Source organism: Scomber scombrus, chromosome 18 (assembly GCF_963691925.1).
Source record: "Scomber scombrus chromosome 18, fScoSco1.1, whole genome shotgun sequence".
Classification (NCBI taxonomy): Eukaryota; Metazoa; Chordata; class Actinopteri; order Scombriformes; family Scombridae; genus Scomber; species Scomber scombrus.
This window is the reverse complement of record NC_084987.1, coordinates 19,930,744-19,952,876: the sequence shown is the minus strand read 5'-3', so window position 1 is coordinate 19,952,876 and position 22,133 is coordinate 19,930,744. Positions and strand designations below refer to the sequence as shown.

At 38.5% G+C, this 22,133-nt stretch overlaps 3 protein-coding genes across 4 annotated transcripts; all 3 read left to right on the top strand.

The window, feature by feature from the left end:
* Window positions 1-283: 283 nt before the first annotated feature.
* Window positions 284-10,734, top strand: sp100.1 (SP110 nuclear antigen, tandem duplicate 1). Its single transcript, XM_062438086.1, has 16 exons — window positions 284-655; window positions 3,383-3,557; window positions 3,703-3,936; window positions 4,171-4,290; window positions 4,659-4,792; window positions 4,951-4,995; window positions 5,086-5,125; window positions 5,299-5,376; window positions 5,474-5,584; window positions 5,755-5,894; window positions 6,439-6,507; window positions 6,773-6,906; window positions 7,959-8,076; window positions 8,202-8,276; window positions 8,430-8,573; window positions 8,712-10,734. Exons 1-16 carry the CDS (start codon window positions 512-514, stop codon window positions 8,808-8,810), a joined length of 1,860 nt encoding a protein of 619 aa, XP_062294070.1. The 5' UTR covers window positions 284-511; the 3' UTR covers window positions 8,811-10,734.
* A 391-nt stretch (window positions 10,735-11,125) lies between these two features.
* LOC133998999 (uncharacterized) lies at window positions 11,126-14,725 on the top strand. Of its 2 annotated transcripts, XM_062438085.1 has the most exons (5): window positions 11,126-11,221; window positions 11,302-11,597; window positions 11,776-11,844; window positions 12,765-13,057; window positions 13,708-14,725. In XM_062438085.1, exons 2-5 carry the CDS (start codon window positions 11,378-11,380, stop codon window positions 14,572-14,574), a joined length of 1,449 nt encoding a protein of 482 aa, XP_062294069.1. In that variant the 5' UTR covers window positions 11,126-11,221; window positions 11,302-11,377; the 3' UTR covers window positions 14,575-14,725. The 2 variants fall into 2 exon arrangements, with proteins under 2 accessions (XP_062294069.1, XP_062294068.1); XM_062438084.1 differs by having other exon boundaries at window positions 11,142-11,597.
* A 1,001-nt stretch (window positions 14,726-15,726) lies between these two features.
* On the top strand, window positions 15,727-20,370 carry LOC134000024 (GTPase IMAP family member 7-like). The gene is made up of 3 exons (XM_062439333.1): window positions 15,727-15,760; window positions 16,315-16,347; window positions 18,752-20,370. The coding sequence occupies exons 1-3, from the start codon at window positions 15,727-15,729 to the stop codon at window positions 19,696-19,698; spliced, it is 1,014 nt and encodes a 337-aa protein (XP_062295317.1). The 3' UTR covers window positions 19,699-20,370.
* Window positions 20,371-22,133: the final 1,763 nt, after the last annotated feature.

The following is a 22,133-nucleotide window of genomic DNA, read 5'->3' as shown; positions in this document are numbered from 1 at the left end:
GGCTTTTATGTAATCTACATAATATTTTATAAATGTCAAATATTTTAATAATGTCAAATATGAAATAGCCATTCATGTAATAATCATGTTCTGATCCCAGTCAGTCGTCTGTGGATGCAGGCTTCAGAAGCAGTTTCGCCCCCTGCAGCCACTGAGCAGTACTGCGCCTTCCTAACAGAAAAATAAATCAGTTTCACTTTCCAAACGTCACTAAGAGCAGGAACTTAGTGGGCAGTCACATAACAATATCTCTGATCTTTTATGGAGGGACTTCCGCCTACTTCCCACATATTCCGCTTTTCATGTTTCATTTCTGACATAACAGCGTAAACTTTCTGGTGCTTTTTAGTGCTCAGGCTTCGTTACACTGTATGAGCCTGTCCTGCTGACCAGGTCAGTTTATGCATGGTATAACCGAGGAGGGGGCTACTCTGGAGCTGTTTATTTTGTGCCACATTTTTATGTTACATCTAGTGGCCATTTGGAGCAGTTGTGGTTTCTAGACTTACTGATGGATCCGATGGATTTCCTGGAGGCTGATGAACTGCTGCGGTTTTTCCACTGTAATAAAACCGAAATGTCATGCATGGAGAACCCGCACATCTTTCTCAACCAGCTCCGGGATCACAACCTGATTCCGGAGGACAGTTATAAGGTGAGCTACAGAAGTGTAAACATTGCGCATTTGTTACTACCCACTTCACACACCTTCACTTCCTCTGTGTGATTCTGATTGAATGAACTGCGCGCGCTGGCGCGAAACGCGGAACTGCGGTACACGGTCTTCTGATTTCCTAAATGTGTGGACTAGTGTTGGTAACAAGACTGATTAATTAAATCCTATGAACGTTTATGCATTCAGCTGTAATTTTGTTTATACTCATTGTATAAACCACAGTTGTGGATATTAGAAACCCATATAAAGCCAGGGCCGTATTAACCAACAAGGGAGCCCCAGGGCGAAACTTGAGCTCAGGGCCCAATTGACTCCATTGTTTTCCCCACTCTTTGTACATTTTGTATTTAGTAGTTAATTTAATTTGATATGATAATATGAATGAATCATAAATTAGTTTGTGGTGGAGCGGCTTCACTTATTTAATAAACAGAAAAGTAACCTGCAAATGTTCTGATAATCAATGAATCATTTAAAGTGGTGGGCCTATTAGCATGGTTTGTGACATCACAAATAGTTGGAAAGCCAGTCAGTTGATCCAATGATCAACTTGCATAAATGTGATGTGGACATTTGAAGCCTATAGTGCACAAACAATAAATATAAATTAGTTTCATATCTATCTGTCTCTAATTAATTGTGTAATACTGTAGCAAGTCTGCTCTCAAAAGTTCAGTCTTAGTGACCTTTAGTACCTTCATTCATTAACAGATAATGTATCAGGGTAAATGACACCATTTTAACCATAAAGATCTCTCTAGATTCGTTTTAAGACACACAAGATTCTCTGCTTTCAAAAAAATGTTATCCCCGAAATGTTTTTTCCACAAAAAGCTCATTTACTTATTTAAAGTTCTTAAAATTGCTTTATTCCATCTCCCCACAGAAAAACCTATAAAATCTGTGAAAGAAACTATGTGAATATTGTTCATTTCAACAATTGGTGATCCAGACTTGCCAATATCCTATGAATTACTGTAAAAACTGGTTTATAAGACGCACCTTAAACCAGGCAGGTTTACTGGCGGAGAAGTTTTTCAGACACTGGTTCGGGACAGCAGTAGATGTTGAAGTATGATATGCAAGGGCACTGATGAGCATCTCTTATTGCACTGTGGCAGTGACACACAGTATGAGCACAGATCTGAAGCCTAAAAGATTCATTAACTGTTCTTCCACTGGACGGAACAGAGCATGATACTTTGTTTGACTCTGGGACTGACACAGAGTCCAAAGAGAGTGAGCCTTATAATGACTCAGGCGCAATATTTGTGCACAGCGACAGCTCTGATGAAGAGTTTTTAGGACTTGAGTAAGCATACAGCAACACACTTTATCAAATATGTAAAGTTACTGTGTGCTTTTGAAAGGTTTAATTGAAACTCATAGCCTAGCCCAAACCCGGGCTGAGTTTATAAATACCAGTCCAGTTCAGTTAAGCAAATAATTACTAGACCATTAACCATCAACCAGATACACTGTTTCAGGTGTGATATGTGTGCTTTGATTGTGATTCAAATCAAAGTAAATTGAAAAAGTTTTGGAGTATAAACATATATGTTTATAAATGAATAGCTACTGCTGCATTCAAAGAAACCAGTCTTAGAAAAGCGTTTTTCCCAGCATGACACCACGAAAATAGACTGCGTCTTATACAACGGTGTGCGACTTATACACCGGTTTTCGCGGTACATAGCATCTGTCTTTCTTTAATGTACAACATTTATCTAAAAACAATTGTCCAGATGCATGTATTTCACTATGATGAAAACACAGTCATACCAGCCTGCTGTTTAAAAGAATAGCTCACTCCAAAATAAATACAGTATATTCATAATCTACTCACCACAAAGATGGCAAACATGAGCTTTGTACACACACAGTGTTTGCCCCAGTCTCAGCCAAGGAAGGTTCAATATTACTTCATGATTTGTAAGCTATCATGCTTACAAAATCATGAAGTAATATTGAACCTTTTAAAAATATGATCGATAATTTCCTTATATTCTCTGTAAATTGATTATTGACTGCAAACTATATCTAATATTGATTCACGTCTCCTTAAGATATCTGCAATAGAGCTGAACAATCAACCAAGTTCATCAAGTTACAGATGATCTCACTGATCCAGGTTTTCTCATACCACAATTCTCAATAAATCGTCTAACTTTCATATAATGAAATTTAGAATAGCTGCAATAATAAGTGACACTGAGCCAGAAGTTCAACCAATCAGTCTCACCATAATCCAGTCCACAAGTTTACGTGCTTATAGTGTATTAATCAAGACATAAAAGTCTGAAGTGAGCCTATTTATGTTATGTGATGGATGATTACATTAGTAATCTTCCATCAAGAAGAACTCTTCAGATATGGACATTTTACACAGCAAAACATAAAACAGACTTCACTTTCAATCTCACATAAACGTTCTAACAAAGTATTTTCCTTTCATTGAGACCATTAAACCTGCTTGTTTCTGTAGCTAATAGCACTATACCTGGATGTAATTATTTACACAGAGGTCTTTGACTTTTGGTTCAATTCACAAGACTCTAGTCTACACTCTGGTTGTTTTTCATGAAACATGTTCGTAATTTAGGTTTGCACCAAATATCAATAGACCACCTTTCCTTGCACTTAGCATCATGAATGTTAAATGATACTGTACACTGCGCTAATAGTCCTATACTTGCATATTTACAGAAAGTGAGTCGTATGAAGAGCAAAGACAACATGAAGAAAGGCCTTTATGACATTCTGGACTGGTTGGAAAAGGAGCGATCTGAGCACATTTATGTGTTTTGGAGGTGTGTCTTCAAGGACACCATCATGAACCAGTACCCCATCCTGCGAGAGCTGCGCAAAAGCCTCATGGATGGTATGATTATACTTGCTGTGTTTATGTTGCCTCAAAATAAGAGCTGTCCTCTCATTATTCTTTCATTGATTACAACCTATACAACAGCTGTTTGTCTCTTTTCTCTATGATATCAACACTATCCTTGGATTTAATTCTATGGCAGGATCCTTCCATTTTTACACACAACTGCCTGAGAAGGTGGAACAGGAAGAGACAGATGAGAGGAAAAGGAAGGGGACTTCAGAGGATGAAGAGGGAGAAGAGAAGCAAGCAAGCTCAGCGAAAAAGAAGAGGAAACAAAGAAGGAGGAGCGGGTGTGATTTGGAGGAGGAGCAGCCCGGCCCATCTTCTCAGCTGACTCCAAGTCATAATAAAAAGTCCAAGAAAATAATCTTCTGTAAGTCATCTTTCACTGCTTTACTTATAATAACATGACTGTATATAACATAAAAGTTGCTGTCTTAGTTGAGTTTGTTATACAGTCTAACAGATGCAACAGATTCACTGGTTACGCCTTGTGGCAAAAACAGACAATAAATGAGCAGAATGTTTGAATCAGAAGCTGTCTCAGTGGAGGAATGAAGAAGTGTTTCTTATTTGGGACAAATGACTCAAAAAGCCTTTTTTCCAGCTTCCCCACTAAAGAAAGGAGAGAAGAGCGACATTTGGACCTGGGCCATCTATAAGTCTCAGCTGCCTGTGACCTGTGGAGTGCAGAAGGGGATGCTGAACAAAGACAGACTGGCTAAAGGTCAGATAAGTAAAGTAAAACTGAATGTCTAAAATTGTCAGAAAAATGTCAATCACTGTTTCCCAAAGTCTAAGATGACTTTGTCAGATGTTTTGTTTTGTCCCAACCAGCAGTCCACAACCTGAAGATATTCAGTTTACTGTCATGGAAAACTTAAGAAGCCAGAAAATATTCACATTTGAGAAGCTAGAATTAGATAATTTAGACATTTTTTCTTAAAAAAATGAATCAAAACGATGAATCAATTATCAAAACAACTAATCCAATAATCGACTAATTGTTGCAGTTCTACTTTTATCTTTATCTTTTTCTATATCTTCCTGTGTGTGATAAAGTTGTTTGATTTGCCAATCTGTTAAATGTTTCAGGGGAGAAGAGCATTGTGGTCAACAGAAAGTGGTATACTCCGACTGAATTTGAGAGACTTGCAGGGAAGAAGAACTACAAGAACTGGAAGTTGAGCATCCGATGTAGCGACACCCCCCTACTAAAACTTATACAGGTTTGTGCATGAGATTTTTGGATTATACATGAAACAAGATTATGTGACAGTTTCATTTACTTTAATATTTGTTCCTTGTTAGATAACTTCACACCATTTGCTGTGAAAATTATTTTAATTTTCTTCTGGGTTTTTTTTGTTTGTTTTTTTGACTGTAGGATGGTCACCTGAAATCAGTGCGCTACAAAGGAGGCTGTAAAAAGGTGAGATAGAAATGTGGCAAAAATACATGAACAAATTCTGACTCCTTTTGATTCCTGTCTGAATTGTATCCTCAATTTTCTTCCTCCTAGTCCAAGAGATCACTGTTCCCATCTAATACGGCCATCACAGGTTTGTTGTTTTAGTTCAAAACACTGATTTTGGGCAAGACTGGCAATTTTTCGATAGCTTGAGCACTGCATTCCACAAGTACCTCTTACTGTTACTGTAAGTGCTAATGTGGGAGAAAGCATTGATATGTGAAAGAAATGTAAGATAGCCTTTCACCTCCTCATTTTTTGTAGTGATTAATGGGGAAGAAGATGAAGACGAGGAGGATCGGGAATCACTAAGCGAGAGAGAAAGTTCCCCAGATGTCACAGGTGCTGGTTTATACAAAGTGATATTCTAGGTTGAAATACATCCATGTTATTAAGAATAGACTTTGTTCATCAAATTCTCTACATGCGTCGACTACAGATGAAGAAGGAGAGACGGAAGAGGAGCCACAAACCAGCAGCGGTCAGACGGTGTTCAAAGTGACTTGCGGAGCTCTAGTTGGGACATTACACAAAAAAAGATTTGCATCAGGTAACTATACAAAAGAGCTGAATATAGTTATCTCTACTGTAAATCCTGTTTAATATGCATTTTTCTTTTCTATTACAGACTTGTAATTCTGGTTAACAGTCAGTTTAAAGATGTGAGATATCCTGCAACACAACAAAATGAATCTCCTCTAAACTTGCTTTCCTCTCCAGGGACTTGTGGGAAGAGTATTCGTACTGAGACGAGCTGGATGAACCCAGAGGAGTTCATGAGGGAGGTTTTGACTGAGAAAGATGCCTCCTGGAGGAAAGACGTCCTGTGGGAAGGCAAACCACTCAGTGTCCTCATAGAGGTAACTATGGTCAGGGTTGTGTTACAACATGTGTGTTTGTGTTGCCATTAAAGTCAATTCAAGGGTCAAGGGGTTCCTAGCATTAGCGTAGAGAGGGAGGGAATAATTCTATTTAAAAGTGACATCTGTCATTTAATCATACCAATGAAGTCATAGGACCAAATGCACTGAAATTGAATTTGTTTTCTACAGCAGTCAGTGTGTGTGTAAATCCACACTTTCACGACAACACTTTGACCAAATGTACAGTAAGCTGCATCCCAACATTGCCTTCAGAAGCCACTGTGAATCTCAGTTACCAGATGAAGTTGAATGATATAGAACAGACAAATCTTCAAACAGAATTGGCGAAAGACATAAATTCTGAGGTTTATTTACAGAAATTTTTTTAAAGAGATGATGATAGAGAGCAGAAGGAAGTGCAGTCATAGGTTGGGTCAACTAAAGGGATAATGTTCTAAAAACAGAGCTACATGCATTTTTAAACGAAAAATACCTCAATTATGACACAAAGAGGAATAAACTGTTAATGTGTCTGTTCTAGGCAAAAATCTTGAAGATCCACTCACTGCTGTGTACTTGCAAACTATGCAGTCGAGACCCTAATGATCTGGTAAGTTTGTTGATCTGTTAGAATAGAATTTCCTCACTCTACATTCATATTTATTCTGCATGAACAATGCAATGGCTATTTGAAATGCTGCTCAGTGCTGTTGAATAGTGCAAAACCTGTGTCTTTCACAGTGTACGGTACAAGTCTGCCCCTTCTGGGGTGTAAAAATATAATCAAGTTAGATTTTAATAAACAAGGAAACTTTTTATCTCAGTGGCGTAGCACTGTCTTATAAGGAAAGTTGTTCTCATGTATGTCCTGGCAGGATAATCAGAGAAACGATGATGACTGTTGTATCTGTAAAACGGAAGGAGAAGAAAAGCTGGTGGAGTGTGATGAATGCCCTCGCTCCTTCCACCAGGAATGTCACCTGCCTCATGTTGAAGACACCATTTTGGAGTAAGTTTTGATTAGAATAGGAGCCCACCAGGTCATATAATATTCATTTTGTTTGTTGTTTTGAGGATTTTTGTCTCTCCTTTTTGTATTGGCTGATTTTTTGTCATATGTCTATTGCTTCAGCTATTTTATCATGATTTAAAGAGTTTTTTATCATCATTTTAAAGCGCTGTGAATCTACAGTGTACTATTAAAAACAGGAGACACTGTAATAAGCTATGATACTTTTCTCTGGTGAAATAGTAATTTAAAGCTCCACTAAAAAAATATTTATATAAACAATTTATCAATGACCATGTGTAATGTAAAAGGTATTGTTCGTACTGATGAACCAACAGGAAAAACTAACACAACTCTACAGCTGCCCTCAGCTCTGCATAGCAATTTAATATCTTTTAGATCACTGTTTTGGTTTCATGGCTCAGAACTTTAATGTTTTGGTTCATTCTCACTGCTCTCATCAGACTCTTTTATCAGTGCACACTACCTACCCAGCTCCAAACCACAGACAAAGTTAGCAACTAGCTGGTGGAAATAGGGGAATATTCAGCAGATAAATAAGCAGATATTTCCCTAAGAGCTAAAAGGAAATTGAATATTGCATGCACCAGAAACATGATTTTAGATCAATGCTAATGTGGTTCTGTGTCCGCTGGATGAGTAAATAAGCCAAAACGTTCACCATATCAACTTGATGATGTTACACTAATATATTTGCACACAGATGTTGGGACTTAATAAATTGCAAGCTAAATACTCATCTTACTCTAGTCCAATTGACAACTGACTACATGTGTGTCATTGGCTACTTTTTGGGACACATTTCTTAAGACTAGTTCATTGGGGTCAAAAGCCATGTCCTAAATTAGGAAAAAGCTGATTTTTGGATGAGTGGTTAAGGTTAGGGTAAGTCTCCAGAAAATGAATGTAAGGCTATGTAATGTCTCCAAAGGTGACCATGATCTGATGTGTGTGTGTGTGTGTGTGTGTGTGTGTGTGTGTGTGTGTGTGTGTGTGTGTGTGTGTGTGTGTGTGTGTGTGTGTGTGTGCAGGGATGATGCACCATGGGTGTGTACGTTCTGTGTATTCAGAAGGAATCAACAGTGGCGTTACTCCAGTGAGTTGGAAAGGAATGCAGTCATGACCCACCAAATATCCTCACACATGCTGGTGAGTAGAGTGTGTAACAACTTGTTGGTTCATCTCTGTCTTTAGGTCTGTCAACCTTACAGTAATGTCTGTCTGTAATTTTCACACCGCCGGCACTCATCCCTTTTTTTATTCCACATCAATAGGAATGCCAGTATCTCCTCCTCTCTCTGTACAGCGCTGATGAGGAACAGACATTTGCCACAAACCCAAGCCTCTATGTAAGTCTTATTCTCTGCTGTTCCTATGGACGTGTTCACTGTCTTTCTAATCATTAAAACTAGTACCAATTAATTCATTTACACAAAATGAAATGCACCTTATAATCTGTGACGACTGACGGAACTGTTCACTCATTTCTTTAACGCTCACAGTTGGGAGACTACACCTCTCTGATCAAAACTCCAATGTGGCTGGGCAATGTAGCAGACAAACTCCAGAGGAACCACTACCAGAGTGTTGGAGAATTTGTGTCCGACGTCGAGCTCATTTTCACCAACTGTGCCTCGTACAACAAAGTAAGAAACAGTGTCTCTGGATGATAGGCAGGGTTGAGAGTATTCATAATTTCTGCATTGGTGTGCATCAACAGATAGAGAACTAGATTTAGTTTTACAAAATACTATATTGACAAGGACTATTATGTTCTCTTGCAGGACAATGCTGAATTCCTTGCCGTTGGCGTCAGACTGAAGGAGCTATTTGACAGGGAATTTAAGAATGCATTCAGCATCCATGAAGATGCTGAGTTATGAACAGTTTTCAGCTTCACGAATCAGCATACTGATACTGGGAAATTGTAAATTGTAAATATAAATAGTAGGAGTTGTAATAGACATGTGATTAATATTGTCTCTTCTTTTGGTCTGCCTTAGAAGTCTGGCGACTGCATTTTGTACAGTTTTTCTGATTTATGCCAGTTAAGAGACCATTGCAGGGCAATGTTCCTGATATGGTAGAATCAAGTCCAGATGACTTTGCTGATACGTTTTTCAAAGTTGAGGTCGCAGTTCAGCATCACACTGAGGTTTCTGCAGAGGGCTTAATATATTTGCAGAGTGGACAAAGTGATGACTGGATTTGTTGATGGTCAGCCTTTGATAGGAATTTTTGTTTTTTTTGTCTGTTGTTGGGATTTAGTTGCAGAAAGTTAGCAGATATCCAATCTTTTATATCGGCTCAACAGTTTCTTAAGGTTGAAATGCTAGTGGGATTGTCATGCCAGTGTACACATCTGCATGTCTGTCTGCATAAAAATGGGATCGGATGTCTCCACTTAATGTAACCAAGTAGGAGCATATGGAATGAGAACAGAATTGGTCCAAGTATGGACCTCTGGGGGACTCTAAAATGTACAGAGGTTGAAGGTGAAATATATTCATCAATAAGAACAAAGCATCTTTTGTAAGGTGAGTAGGAGTTGAACCACTTCATGGCTGTCCCAGATGTTCCAACCCAGTGCTTGAGTCTCTCTGTCAGTATACTGTGGTCAGCTGTGTTAGGGCTACAGACAAGTCCAACAATATGAGGATGGAGTGTTCACCTTTGTCTGCAGTGCTTAAAAGATCATTTTTTACCCTTAAAAGCACACTCTCAGTGCTGTGGTGGCTGCCTGAAGCCTGATTAAAGTTTTTCATAAATTTGATGTCCCTTCGGGGCTTTTAAGTGTTATATGGACTCTGGGTTTTAGTAACAAAAGTCAATTTAGAAATTGGTCCTTAGTTTAGTATTTTTGTGTGTTTGTTTTGTTTTTGGCACACACAATTATGCAGCAGTATACTAACCTCACTTCTGTCTAACTCCACAAGATTAGATTTTTTTTTACATTTTCAAATTTATATTCTTCAAGCAACAACATATTTCTTACTTTGCACAGCTCCCTCTGGAGCCATATGAGGTTTTTATAAAACTTTTCACATATTAAGTAATTCTCCTCAAAACCTGTAAACAGACTTTGATGTGCAAGACTAGTTTCTCCTTAAGTTGCTTTCAGAAATGGTATAGTTTGAAGTACAGTTTAGGGTATATCTGATGTTAATGTCACGTGTCATCAACAGTGGAAATGTCAGTTTGGGATGATCACATTTCAATATAATATGAGTGCTAGATAGATTAAAAGAATACTTCCCTTGTTTAGTTTGTGTACACACTAAGAATACAGTTTTTCTTTGATAAAGTGTTTGACAAACAAAAATAAGATTTAATATTTCAGCATTTTTCCGCAGTACAAGAGTTACAGTATTTGTATGGCAGACACAATGCATTGTATTAAAAATAAGTTTAATATCTGAAGTTTTGTAAGAAGTGTTTTGCAGTAAGGAAAAGTTAAATTCATTTAAATGTATGTTGCCTAATATATGTAGTCTTCAGTATAATATATTGATATATTTTCATGATGCACCACCATGTGAGTTTCAGACTGTATGTGTTATGAATGTAGGTATCAGAAAATGGAAACAGAATAAGTATTAGAAAAGGAAGACTATGCAGGCTATGACTAATCCATTTACATCATGCAAAATATCAAACTAGACTAATAGAATAGTTTGCTATCATTGTACAGGTATATAACAAAATCATTTTTGATTTCCATGTTTATGGTACTTAAAGAACTGCTTGTGATCTTGTTGGTCTGTTGTTACTTATTTATGTCTGATGGAATAAAACAGTTTGCTTTGATATTTTACAACAGCCTTGGCATATTGATGAACGTTCCAATGTAAATAAAAAACATAAGATTAGTATCTGTTGAATGTTTTTTTGAATACACGGACGAACACAAACAAAATGAGGTGAATGTTTTTTTTGTTGTTTTTTTGGAGGGTTTTTTTTTACATCAAATGTGGACCAAAGGCCTTCAGATTCTTTAACACTTCTGAGAGCAGCTGCATGGAGATGCATCCTGAAGATGGTCTCGTTTTTAGGCTTTAATGTTCAGTAAATGTAACATGTGACATGTGTGCACTGTATGTGCTGTCTGCTGACGTCACTGCCACAGTCGCCCGCAGCAAATCTGTGCTGAGAGCTGCGCAGCCGCCATGCGCATCCGTCGGCTGAGGTGGACAGCGCAGCCATTTCTATGCCCCTCATGAAAAACGTACAGGAGGTGGTGTGTGTCCATCACGCACATGAAGTAACCTGACGTGTGGGGATGATGACTTAAGCAGTGAGTACCGGGGCTGAACTCGGCATCACCGATTGACATCCGCGATCTCCAAACTTTCCCCCAATTCAACGCCTGCGCAGCCAAATCTGTCTCTCTCTTTCTCTCTCTCTCTGTCTTTCCTCCATTTGGCTTATTTTTTTTGCTTCTGTGTCAACCATGGAGGAAGATCAACCAGGAGGCAGCTGCGACGTCGCAACAATGCACGTGAAAACTGAAGCGGTCGATGAAAATGCATCTGCGCTGGTTTTGGGCAGTCAGGAGTCGCCTGCGCCCTGCGGTGATACCGCATGCAGAGGAGGAGGAGTGGATCAGACTGCAGAGGTGCTGGGTGACACAGAGCTGCAAGCAGCCACCACAACTACTCCTGTACTGCTGTGTGAGTGTAATCATCTCTTGTTTTTTGTTTGTTTGGTTGGTTTAAAGTGTACAATAGAATAAATTGCCGACTTTTGAAAGCCTAATTTCTGATATAATTTAAAATATCTGACTATAACATAAGTTGCAATTATGAAGCAGTTGATCTATCATGTGTCTTTGATCTGTTTCATCATCAGATCCTGTGAGCACTGACCGTTTCTTCACCACATCAGGGGATGGAAAAACATACCTGAAGATAGCTCCAGGTAAATAGCTATCTCTGTCGGGTGTAAGCCTGGATCATACATTTGGTTGTGTGTCTCTGTGTGTATCTGTCTGCAGCTAATCCTATATACCAGTGCATCATCAGTCTAATGTTTGTTGTGCACATTTATGTCTGTATGCTCAAAGACCTCCCATGGTTGTGAGGATTCACACTTTTTGAAAAGCCTATTTGATAATGCCATTGACTGTAGTGTTTTATACAATTGAATGCTGGCTCTTCACTCTATGGCAGGTAGGGACCACAACTGCTTCAGTTTGGAATCTTGTGGGGACAAACAATCATGCCTTGTTGCCATGTTTTCGGTACTAAATTTCCGTACCTTGAGAGTGGGTTGCATTGTGATTTGCACCCTTTTGCGATATGAATCTCGAAAAAACTTATGGCAATCAGCTAGGCTAAAAACAAAGCTTGCCTAGTCTGTTGCAGGACACATTTTGGCCTTTGTCATGTCTCAACAACTGACATTCATAGAAAAGTTTAGTGTCATCTTGAACCAGAACATCTGCAGATTTACTTTACTTTAGGCGCATGACAGATAGAAATCTATGTAAGAAGTGATTTTCTAATACAAATAACTTTAGTTTTGTTAATAAACGTATCAGCACTGACAGACTTCCGAAAGATTTTACAGTATATTACACTTAACTTAAACAAATTCAATTTTGTGGCATTGAAAACATTAATTGACTGCTTTTAGATCCTAAAAATGCCATAAATTGATTTCCTCTGTTTTACATTTTCAACAGCATGGAGGGAGCTCAAAGTATAATTTGGAAAGAAATTATGATATGTTTCATACGTTTTTCTTTCTTAGAGCTCTCTTTCAAACCCAAGCAACCCTACAGAAAATTTTAAGATGCATATATTTTTTCAATCTATGTCATCTGTGCCTTCTCCCAGCTTCAGCGATGCCACCTGCTCCTTCAGAGAAGACGCTCCCCTCTGGTTCTGATTTCTCTTCCAAAGCTGTTCTGTGTCTGATTGAGGCTGTCGGTCGCCGCTGGGGCCTGTATGAGACTCGGGAACGGTCACAGCTCTTCCAGAGCGTCCAGGAGGAGATGGCCTCCAAGGGGCATGCGCTTCCTGTTGAAAAGATACGTCGCAAGTGGAACAACCTCATTGTCACGTACAAGAGGGTGAAAGACCGCAGCCGTGAGACTGGACATGCTAAAACGACCTGGGAGTTCTTTGATGTGAGTGTAATGGTAGGAAGTAAGAAACGAGGGGACAGGATGGGTGCTTCCTTGAATGCTTCCTTGCATTCCTTTTCTCCTGCAGTGGTAATCTCCAACCAAGGTTGAATAAAAAAGAAACACATCATACACATATGTTATAAATAATTTGAACTCGCTACTTGCTCAGGAAATTGAACTGGATCAGGTCTACGTTCTGGTCCAGAAAACCAAACTGAAAGATGTTTTTCCATAAGATGAAGTTGAAATTAGTCTGAATTATCCTCCAACTGGCGAAATAATACTTTCTTCTTTCCATTGTGAAAGCCCCTGTCCCTCCGATTTTCTTACATACTCTGCCTACACGATATGTACAGACTGTGTTTACAGCTCTAGAAAGATATAAATATTTCTTGAAGTTTTGTCAGGTGTACATATGGTAAAAGAGAAATGTAATTAGTAAGTCTCATAGCTCTTAGGACAAACTACATAAATAGTTTTACAAGTTGAAAATGAATGACTATCTGTAAAACATGGGATACAAAGCAATTTACAGAATAATAGAACTTGGATTTAAAGTTTGTTTACAGTCAGAAGCACTCTTAGGCTGAAATAACTTAATAATTTATGGTCTTTTTCCACCTCTTTGTTTCTGTCTTTTCTCATGCTAGTTGATGGATGCCACCCTTTGTGACACTGTTGGCACTCAGATTACCAACAACAAAAGAACCAAAGGTGGCAGTTCTGTCTCTGCACTGCCTGGTCCCTTGGCAAAGATCGCTGCAAAACCACAAGTCCCACAGTCCACCACTATCATCCGCCGTAATGGTGACTTTGCCACGACAGCTGGTGTGGAATCAATGGGTCAGGTAGCTGCCAGTGGTCAGATCATCAGTAATGCTTCTGCCATAACCTCAATGTCTACGGCGACCATTAGCCCAACAAATGCTCCAGAGATAAAGCCCCTGATTGTCCTGAACAGTGACATTGTTACAACCAGTATTCATCCAGCCACCATTGTGCCATCTCCCTCTTTTATCTCCTCACCTTGTTTTACAGAAACAGCCTCAACTTCCCCTTCTCTTGGGCCAACCTGTAACACGGACCTTAACACATCCCGCTTCGTAAGCCATAAAGCTCCATCCTTCTCATCAGGTGTTGTACCCTTTCGCCTTAGCAACACCCAGAATCTCCTTGGTCTCTCCTCCTCTTTCCCCCCTACACCCTCCTGTCTCACATCTTCAAATTCCACCTCATTATCTTCAACAACCATGACAGGAACAGAAGTACAGAACCAGAAAGGAAATGAGGAGCACAGCAGCCCCACGTTGTTCCAGGAGATTTTGAAGCGACAGGAGGAGCAATCCTACCTAGATCGAGTAACTCGCCGCCGGGTTGAAGCCAGAGAAAAGAGGCGTGAGAGGAGGGAGGTGCGGATGGCAGAGTCCCTTGGCAGGATAGCCACAGCCCTGGAGCTGCTCTCATCCAAACAGGATACAGTCATTGCCCTCCTGCAGAGACTGGCAGATCGGAAATGATGTAGACTAGAAAGCAGGGCCTTTTAAACCATTCTCCCATCCTGAGATTGTGATTATGAACACTCCTGACATGTGGTGACCAGCCTAAATGTTATATCTTGTTCCGTTTTTACAAGCCGCAGTGCTTCTGAAAAGGGTTTTTACTCTTTTGAACATAATGGGAATAAATAAAATCATATGAACTGCCCCAATGGGGCATATTATTACATATTTTACATCTTCATTGATTACTTTGCAGCACTAACATCCAATAAAATTATTTTTATCCAGTGCTCAGTTAAAAATATTTTTCTTGAAACGACCACAGGATTAAGGGAAAAACTCTAAAACATAACTACAATAGTACAGAGATTATTTCAATAACCTTGTTGTGTAAGAAACTTAAACTTCCATGTTTACCAAGCATTTCTAGAGACTAGAAGATCTAATATTTCATAATAAAGTACAAATGATCTAATATGTCTGCAACAGTATTACTATTATATACTGTATCTTTCATGAGGTAAGTTTGCCTTAATTTTCAAAGCAAACCCTGCTATGGTCTTTAGATATTGTGGTCCGCTGTACCAATAGCAGTAAAATATTTTGGCCACTAGATGGTGTCATCTACTAAATGTTTTTTGGTCAGCTGAGTTATTCATAATACCTGTTCTGTAGCCCATAATGCATTCAATCTACATCTAAAGAAGGTACTCATTCGAAACTTAAACTACTACTATTACTGCTACTTATGTGGTTTTCATCTGCGATGTGACCTTTTAATACTAAAAAAAAAACTCAAACACTGTCTCGCGGTGAAATTTGTGCAAACGTAATAATTCACTGCAATGAATGAAGCCAGAAATCATCTGTATGCAAACAGAGAAAAAGTTTTGTTGCATAATATGTTGTACTCAAACATTTTTCAAACCTTTGACCTTTAAAACCAGAAACGTTTTCTTCTTCATGGTTTCACTTTCCTTGTAAAGCAGGAAGAAAGCTGGAAACACGACTGACACGAACAACTAGATTTCCTATCGTGCGATCAAAAGTTACCAATAACTACACTGTGAGTGAGTACAAGTCAGCTGTCTCCAAAAAACCTCTGTAAAGTCTGACGCGATAGGCCTACAGTGCTGAGCTTGATCTGCCTCTGCCATGAACTCTGACAACATGCCAGCAGTAAAGGAGGAAGAGCGCGATGAAGGTAAGAAACTGACATTTTTAGTCTTAACTCTTTTGGTTAAGGTGTCGTTTTTCAGCTGCTTTAAAACACCTTCTGGACTTATTAGTAACAAAAATTCCTATCTATACTGTAAGTAAACTATTGCAGTTCTTGAACATAAGCTCTTCTGTTTTGTGAGATAAAACTTGGTCACATGATCATGAATCACATTTTTAACTTGCTAACTGATCCGTAATGGCTTTACTGGTTGGATGTTTACTGCCAACTGAACTTAGCTGGAACAATATAAACAATAACAATGTACTGTAATATGAAAATCACAGCATTATAGGAAAATGTCAACATTTGCAAATATGGTAACTATGAATTCATGAGATATTTCTAATTTTAACCAATAGCTTACAGTATCACAAAACTTCTCTTCTCTCAGGGTGACTGTGTTACTACTATGCAAGGGGTAGCCTATCTGAGTATATAGTCACACTCTGAGTCACTTTCACTTTGGTCTGCCTTCTCTTTTTTGAAGGAGGTTGTGTTTGTCTGTCTATTTGATTGGCTCTTTCTTTTCTTTTTAGTATGCATGTCAGGGACTGCTGCATCTTCCACAGGTAAGTTGTCACAGGGTGAGAAAAGGTTATGATGGAGCACTCTCTTACTGCTTTTCTAATTTTCAGCTGTGACCTTAGTGTCCGATAGACAGGACTATCAGGAGTCTTTCTCTGGATGACAATATGCACCTTGTCCTCAGAGTAGAATCTGAGTTTTCCAGGTCCTCCTCGTGCAGACAAACATAAAACGGTGTGTTATGACAGTAGGCTTATAAATAATCAGTAGGCTAATAAAAAAAACATCAATTGTGTCTAAAGGCATTGAAATTGCTCATTCTTTGTCATTATGTACAACACCTTATACCTTCAGTCACAATTACATTAATAATATAATCTCTTTCATTACCTGTGAGTTGCCCGGTTGCCTTGGCAACTACTAATCACTTGTTTGAGCTCTGGCTCTAACGTGTTCTATTAACTGTTGCACTACACAAAAAAGAAAACATAAGCTATAAAAACCTCCAAAATTAAATTTTACATATATATACCAGTGGAATTAGGCAAATGTTACATCTAACTCTCTTCGACGTTTTGACAGTTGTAATTTGGCAATAGCCACTCATCGTAACCACAACCTAGTTATAATTCAAAATACCATTTGAGCAAATACTGCTAACAAATGATAAAATACATGACAGTACACAAAACAGAAAGCCTTCCTTACTGACAAACTATATGCTTATATGACATTTACCCAACTGAAAGAATAAATGAAAAAACACAATAGTTATTTGGTTGTTCCTCAGTGGCTTTCCTGGTTCAGGTGTTAACTGGCAAAATAGAAATGTTTGAAATTGAATAGAAGGTGTCTGTAAACATACTAGAAAAACTGCATACATGTAAATTAACGCATATAAGTAAGAGGGCAATTACATATAAATATCCTATGTGTCACATATGTCTAGCAGCCATATCAACACCACATATCGGCTAGAGAAATACAAAATCAATCATTTTTGAAATAGCACATATGATTAGAATAATGAAAAGTTGACAAAAGGCATACATATCATAAAAATTATTAAACTAATTTATAATCTATCTCAATACGTAGCTACAAAGCAGCATACTTGTGTCAATGCAACTCCATCAAAGACAGTGCTGCTAATTAACAACTAATCAGACTAATATGATGATAAATGCAGATACTCTTTAACATAAACGTAGCACAAAAAGTAAGGACATTTGTGTTTGGTAGATCATTTCTTTGTTGTAACAATGCTTCTTGGCAATACATCTTATACCGTTGGAAAGCCTGTTTATTTCCCTTTTAAATGGTGCCTCATTTGTAAGGAACATGCATTTGTGGGATGAACAGCAGAGCTGAGTATGTGGGTTGCACCCATGAAAAATTTGGCAAATCTTCTCTGCCTTCTTTGGTGGAGGCAGTGTGGTGGTAAGGGGCAGCATCTCCCACACTGGAAAAACAAGGCTTATCATCATTGGAGGCAATCTCAATGCAGAGAGATATTGAGATGAGATTCTGCAACCAGTGGCAATCCCATATCTCCACAGTCTGGGACCAAACTCTATCCTCCAAGATGACAACGCTCGCCCCCACAGAGCAGGGTTTATCAGAGACTACTTCCAGAATTTGGGATGCCATCCCACAGCAATGTGTGACCAGGCAGGTGACTAACTTGCATTAGGAGGTAGGTGCCAGGCTGTTGTGGCTGTGTATGGTTCTTCCACACACAACTAAGGCTCCTGTTTGTTAAATGAATACATTTTTAAATTGCGAATATGTCTTGTTTCTTCAGACTTCAGTCATCCAATCCACCAAAAAACACCAAATAAGAGTCAATAGCAGTATACGCTGTTGGATATTGGCAGAGAAGATTTGCCAAATTTTTCATGGGCGCAACCCACATACTCAGCTCTGCTGCTCATCCCACAAATGCATATTCCTTACAAATGTGGCACCATTTAAAAGGGAAATAAACAGGCTTTCCAATGGTATAAGATTTATTGCCAAGAAGCATTGTTACAACAAAGAAATAATCTACCAAACACAAATGTCCTTACTTTTTGTGCTATGTTTAATTGAAATCATTGTATAAACAACATGTAGGCCTAATACAGCTACCATTTTAGTGATAGTATTTTTTCTAAAAATAAAATGCTTACATGTGGTAAAGTATATGAGTAATACATTTAAAGGTAGTTGAGGTGTGGTTCATAAAGAAAATAACAGACAAATGATCGATAATGAAAATAATTGTTACTTGCAGTTCTATATTAACATCAGCAATAAATGTTGAAAAACTAAGATGTAATGCATTGGTGACAATGTGACGACATAATAAGTGTGGCTCATTTTGTACAAGTGAATAAAGCTGTGGGGTAATACTAGGCTGATGACTAAGAACAAACCTATTGTGTTTTGTATTTGTTGAAATTACAGAGGTAAAAAAGCCCCTGAGGATCATGCTTCTAGGGAAGAGCGGGGCAGGCAAGAGCTCGAGTGGGAACACCATGCTGGGAAAAAAGGTGTTTAAATCAGACATGAGTCTGAAGAGAGTCACTCAGTACTGTGAAATGGGGATTGGAAAAGTTGGGGATGTGCACATCGATGTTATTGACACTCCAGGGTTTTTTGAGACAGACCGCAAGAAGGAGGAAATAGTTCGAGAAATTCTGCAGTCTGTCAAACTCCAGGATCCAGGTCCTCACGTCTTTGTGTTAGTGATCCCTATTGGAAGGATGACTCAGGAAGACGAAGATACCAACAGCCTGATTGAAAGCAAATTTGGGCCAAGAGTGTGGGACTACACCATTGTGCTTTTCACTCATGGGGATCGTTTGGAGGGAAAGACGATAAACGACGTCATCACTGAGAGCGAAGAAAACCTCCGCAACTTCATACGCAAGTGTAGCGGTGGCTTCCATGTCTTCAACAACAATGAACCGGAGGAACAGGATCAGGTGACAAGCTTTATTGCAAAGATCCAGACTCTGGTGGCCCTGAATGCAGGGGAACATTACAAGTCAAAGCTGTACCCTAAAAAGGAGAGGGAGATCAGGGAAAGACAGGAGTGTACCCTGAAAGAGAGAGATGAGGAGATCAGGTGCAAGGAGAGACAGCTGCAGGAGAGATTCCAGGGGGAAGAACTGAAGAAGGAGAAGAGGAAGCTGTGGAGAGCAGAGGAGAAAAAGGCAAGACTGGCTGCAGAGAAGTTTAACTTGAAACTGCTAGATGTCTTCTTGATGTTCCTCTTTGGAGTCATGTTGAGCTCAGTGATAGGTTGGGCTGCAATACCAGTGATGATCATCTTTGTGTTTATTTACGTAAATGTCTTTCCAACTATTTCAGAAAAAATACCATGGATGTCTAGCAAGAAAACTCAGTAGATATGTGTTGAGATAGTGATGCATTATTAGTAATTAGTCATGTATTCCTCAAGTCTATAATAGATAATGTGATTAATTTAATTTCAAAGAATTTGTTTGGAAAATGTTTGTTTTAAACCTGTCAAAATGTATAAAAAAGTTTGTAGCTTTGTTCTGATTAACACTGAATCCACTCATGTAACAAAACAGTAAAAAAAAATAGTACTGAGATTCACTGTGCTTTGAAGTGGAGTTTAATACTGTTTTATGATGATAAGATTTAAGAATAAGATTTACTCAAGCAGAGCTTCTTAGTAGGTCTATGAACTATTTTGTTATATTTTTGTAGCAATTTACAATAACGTGTCGGAACTGTCACCTATCATAAAAGAAAGATAAAATATAAATCAGCAGCATAAAAAAACAGAACCAAAAGAAAGAAAGGCAACCTCTCTGAATTGAAATTATTGCTCAACTATGGCAGTGATTTTCACTGCCAGAGTTTTTAAGATTGTGGGAGTGTCTGCAGCTCAGTTTCTGTTTCATTTCTTATGCAGCACAGGTAGGACACTGCTTCGAGATTGTATCTGTTATTATCATGGTAATTTTTGAACAACAAATCTATTTTAATCGCTTAGCTGTTTGTACTGCAGTTTTGAGAAACAGTTGCACATATTAAACAGACTGAATTGATGTACAGTTGAACAGGTGCTGTGTTTTTACTGATCTGTTTCCTGTAATTAAAATAGATGTCAATCAATAGCAGCCACAAATAAATGATGGATTTAAGTTGTTACATAACTTTATTGTTGACAAAAAGAAAAGTGTTGCAGTACAATACATAAAATCTATTTCACATCAGATGTGGGAAAATAATTCCACATTGTTCGCTGTAAGCTGCATTAAGGGCAATGTCCAAAAGTTATAAGGAAACTGGGGGGTGTAATGCTATGTTCACTTTTCTTGTCAAAACAAATGACAAGAAATAACATGTCAACCAAAGGGTGTGACCAATATCTGGCATGTTGACTTAAAGCACAGAAGCAGTTTATATTCTGGATACTAGTTTGGGAGGTTCATGTTAATCTCCTCTGCTAGGAACCACAGGAATCTATATAATTAAACTGTTGTACCGACACGCCCTCAGTTTAGATACAAAAATATAAAAAGTATATATAATAAAGTTGCAAAAAACAACCTACAGTAATTTATAACCATTGCATACACACAAATCAGGGCTTGAAAGAGGTTTCAGGTGGCACCACTTCTTATGCAAAAGTTCTGATCTATAAAGACAAACGATGGGAGAATGTGAGCACCTGTATGCAAACTCTGACCCATGCCTATGCCAGGATGTGGCAGGTGGCAGGATTCAGGAAAGACCAGTTTGCCTTTTCCTGATATTTACAGTCTTTCGATTGATTATTTTTCACCTCAACCATGTTAACTAACTGATGAAATTATCATCATTGGTAGTAGAAATCCCAGATGACATCAAATTATTTTAGCTGGGAAGTGAGAGGGCTAATTTGCTGACTCTCAACCGTGATTGGTCAGGTGTCTAATGACAAAGAAACTGATTGGTACGGCGAAAGAAAAAAGTGTACGTCAATATTCATGAATACTTTTGCATTTACCATTTATGGTTGAATGTGGGAATGATATGAGACTGATCTACATATACACATTTCCAGGTGGACTGTGATTTATAAAGGGAAAAATACATGACCCCAAGTCAAGCCAAGTTTTAAATTTTGTAACTTGAGGGATTCAGTGCAAAACACCACATGGACAGGGTCCCTTACTGGCTTCCCACCCACTAATGGTGCCACTTGTTTTCCTCAGGGCCAAACCTGAAGCACCAGTGTCAAACTGAACCTGAATCTCGGCATGAAGATTTTTTCCCCCTGTACCTACCAGGTAGAGAAGAAAATGGAGGATGCTTTTTAGGTCAATAATGTTGTGCTATTTCTCTGGGTTTTTTTTTTAAAGATTGTTCAGGTGAGAAGGGCTTACAATAGGTATGAATGCAACAGTTTAGCTAAAAGCTGCTCCAAGAATTCAGCTGTTTATTCATTTATTTGGAAATACCGAATGGAGAGGAAAAGAACTCGCTTAAGACTCTTTTCAGAAGAAGAAGAAGAAGATAGGGACAGGATATCTAGCCAAAGGATTAGAAAGAGAATCAGACGTATTGAAGATGATGAGGAGGAGGAAGAGGGTGAAGGGGAGGAAGTGCAGGAAGAAAAAGAACAGCCAGGCCCATCCACCCAGAACACCTACAACAAGAGGACGCACAAAAAAAGTGAGTGTAATGTTTATGTTATTGAATTCCTTACAAAATATTGTCCAATTGAAATGTCACAGTCAGAAATTTTGCTAAATGTCACTTATGTGTCCAATTCCTGTGTGCCAAAATGTCAATGTGTGCTTAATCTAGGACTCTTGCCTGTAAT

Bases quoted from the DNA above. Each gene is read 5' to 3' on its own strand.
- LOC134000024 (XM_062439333.1), top strand. From the start codon at position 15,727: ATGCCAGCAGTAAAGGAGGAAGAGCGCGATGAAG. The intron at 15,761-16,314 runs GTAAGAAACTGA...TTTTCTTTTTAG, and splicing joins GGAGGAAGAGCGCGATGAAG to TATGCATGTCAGGGACTGCT. The intron at 16,348-18,751 runs GTAAGTTGTCAC...TTGAAATTACAG, and splicing joins GACTGCTGCATCTTCCACAG to AGGTAAAAAAGCCCCTGAGG.
- sp100.1 (XM_062438086.1), top strand. From the start codon at position 512: ATGGATCCGATGGATTTCCTGGAGGCTGATGAACTGCTGCGGTTTTTC. The intron at 5,895-6,438 runs GTAACTATGGTC...TGTCTGTTCTAG, and splicing joins CACTCAGTGTCCTCATAGAG to GCAAAAATCTTGAAGATCCA. The intron at 8,277-8,429 runs GTAAGTCTTATT...TAACGCTCACAG, and splicing joins CCACAAACCCAAGCCTCTAT to TTGGGAGACTACACCTCTCT.
- LOC133998999 (XM_062438085.1), top strand. From the start codon at position 11,378: ATGGAGGAAGATCAACCAGGAGGCAGCTGCGACGTCGCAACAATGCAC. The intron at 11,845-12,764 runs GTAAATAGCTAT...GCCTTCTCCCAG, and splicing joins ATACCTGAAGATAGCTCCAG to CTTCAGCGATGCCACCTGCT. The intron at 13,058-13,707 runs GTGAGTGTAATG...TTCTCATGCTAG, and splicing joins CGACCTGGGAGTTCTTTGAT to TTGATGGATGCCACCCTTTG.